The sequence below is a fragment of the Netta rufina genome (assembly GCF_964035555.1).
Source record: "Netta rufina genome assembly, chromosome: 16".
Classification (NCBI taxonomy): Eukaryota; Metazoa; Chordata; class Aves; order Anseriformes; family Anatidae; genus Netta; species Netta rufina.
Window position 1 is genome coordinate 14044594 of NC_140140.1, and position 1338 is coordinate 14045931.

Here is a 1338-nt window from a genome sequence, read left to right on the forward strand (position 1 = left end):
TTCCACTTCCAGATCTCTCTCTCCCCCCTTCCCTGTGCTTCTGTAGTTTAAAAACTGCTCAAAAACTTTGCAGGTCAGAGCAGGCAGAATAGAAACGCCACGCTCACAGTCTGCTAACAGGCTGGGAGGGAAACGACTACCGATGGAGTTGCACGGGAGGGAAGAAAGTAAAAGTTAACGGTGGGTGTGTTTTGGGTCCCAGCATCTCCGAACGAGGTACGAGGGGGTGATTTAAGAAAAACGAACAAACAGAAAACCCAGACTTAACTGATGGCAGGAAGCTGGGGCTGGTGGCAAGCGGAAAGAAAGGCGCAGAGGAGAAAGAAAAAAGAGAAAGAAAAATAAACCCGAGAAGCCCGAAGAAGGCAGAAGTCAAGGCTTGTCGTTACAGTGTTTGCAGAGGGCGGAGGCGGCTCCCGTGAAGGCAGTGCATTTCTCGGGGCAGCTGGGCAAGGCCGTGCCGGTGAAGGGGTAGACGGCCGACTGTCCGAAGGGGCTGAGGGTGGCGGGCAGTGGGGCGCCCAGCGCTTGGCCCTGGTTCAGGTAGGCCACCAGCCTCCGCATCTCCTCCAGAGCCTGCGCCTGCATGAGGATGTAGTTCTTGGCCAGCAGCAGGGTGGCGATTTTGGACAGTTTGCGCACCGAGGGGCTGTGGGCGTAGGGGATGACGGAGCGCAGGCCGTCCAAGGCGTCGTTGAGGTCGTGCATCCGCCGCCGCTCCCGGGCGTTGATGCTGAGGCGCAGCGAGCGCTGCTCCTTGGGTTTCTTGCCCAGGGCGGCCCCTTTCAGCTTGCCCTCTCGCTCCAAGGCCTCGCCGCCCTTCGCCCCGGCCTCGAAGGCATCCTCCTCGTCGCCGCTCTGCTCGCCGCTGCTCTCCGCCGCCTTGCCCAGCGCCCCGGGGTGGTGGAAAGCCGCCCCGCCGCCCCCCGACAAGGCTCCTCGAGGGCTCTGGGCGCCGCCGTAGGTGAAAGGCGACGGGGCGTAACCCGGGGCCAGCGCCAGGTAAGCCTCGCCGGCCAGAGACTTGAGCTCGGCCATCCTGCCCCCCCGGCGCTGAGGGAGGAAGAGGATGAGGATGGTGATGATGAAGAGCAGGACGCGGCCCCGCCGCTCCGCTCCGCGCCGCTCCGCGCCGGGGGCGGGCTATCAGGCGGCCGCGGCCCCGCCGCCGCTTATATAGCAGAGAGCGGCCCGGCGCGAGGCCCCGCCGCCCAATCAGAGGGCAGAAAGGGGCGGCGGGAACGGCCCCGCGCTGGCCGAGGCCCCGCCCTCGGCCCCGCCGCCTGAGGAAGGCGCTGAGGGGAGCGGGGTGGGGAGGGCAGCGCGGCCGTGAGGAGG

General features: G+C 65.6%; 1 protein-coding gene across 1 annotated transcript; it reads right to left on the minus strand.

The window, feature by feature from the left end:
• Positions 1-372: 372 nt before the first annotated feature.
• BHLHE23 (basic helix-loop-helix family member e23) lies at positions 373-1038 on the minus strand (the record flags this gene model as incomplete). The annotated part of the gene is made up of 1 exon (XM_084296503.1): positions 373-1038. One exon carries the CDS (start codon positions 1036-1038, stop codon positions 373-375), a length of 666 nt encoding a protein of 221 aa, XP_084152629.1.
• Positions 1039-1338: the final 300 nt, after the last annotated feature.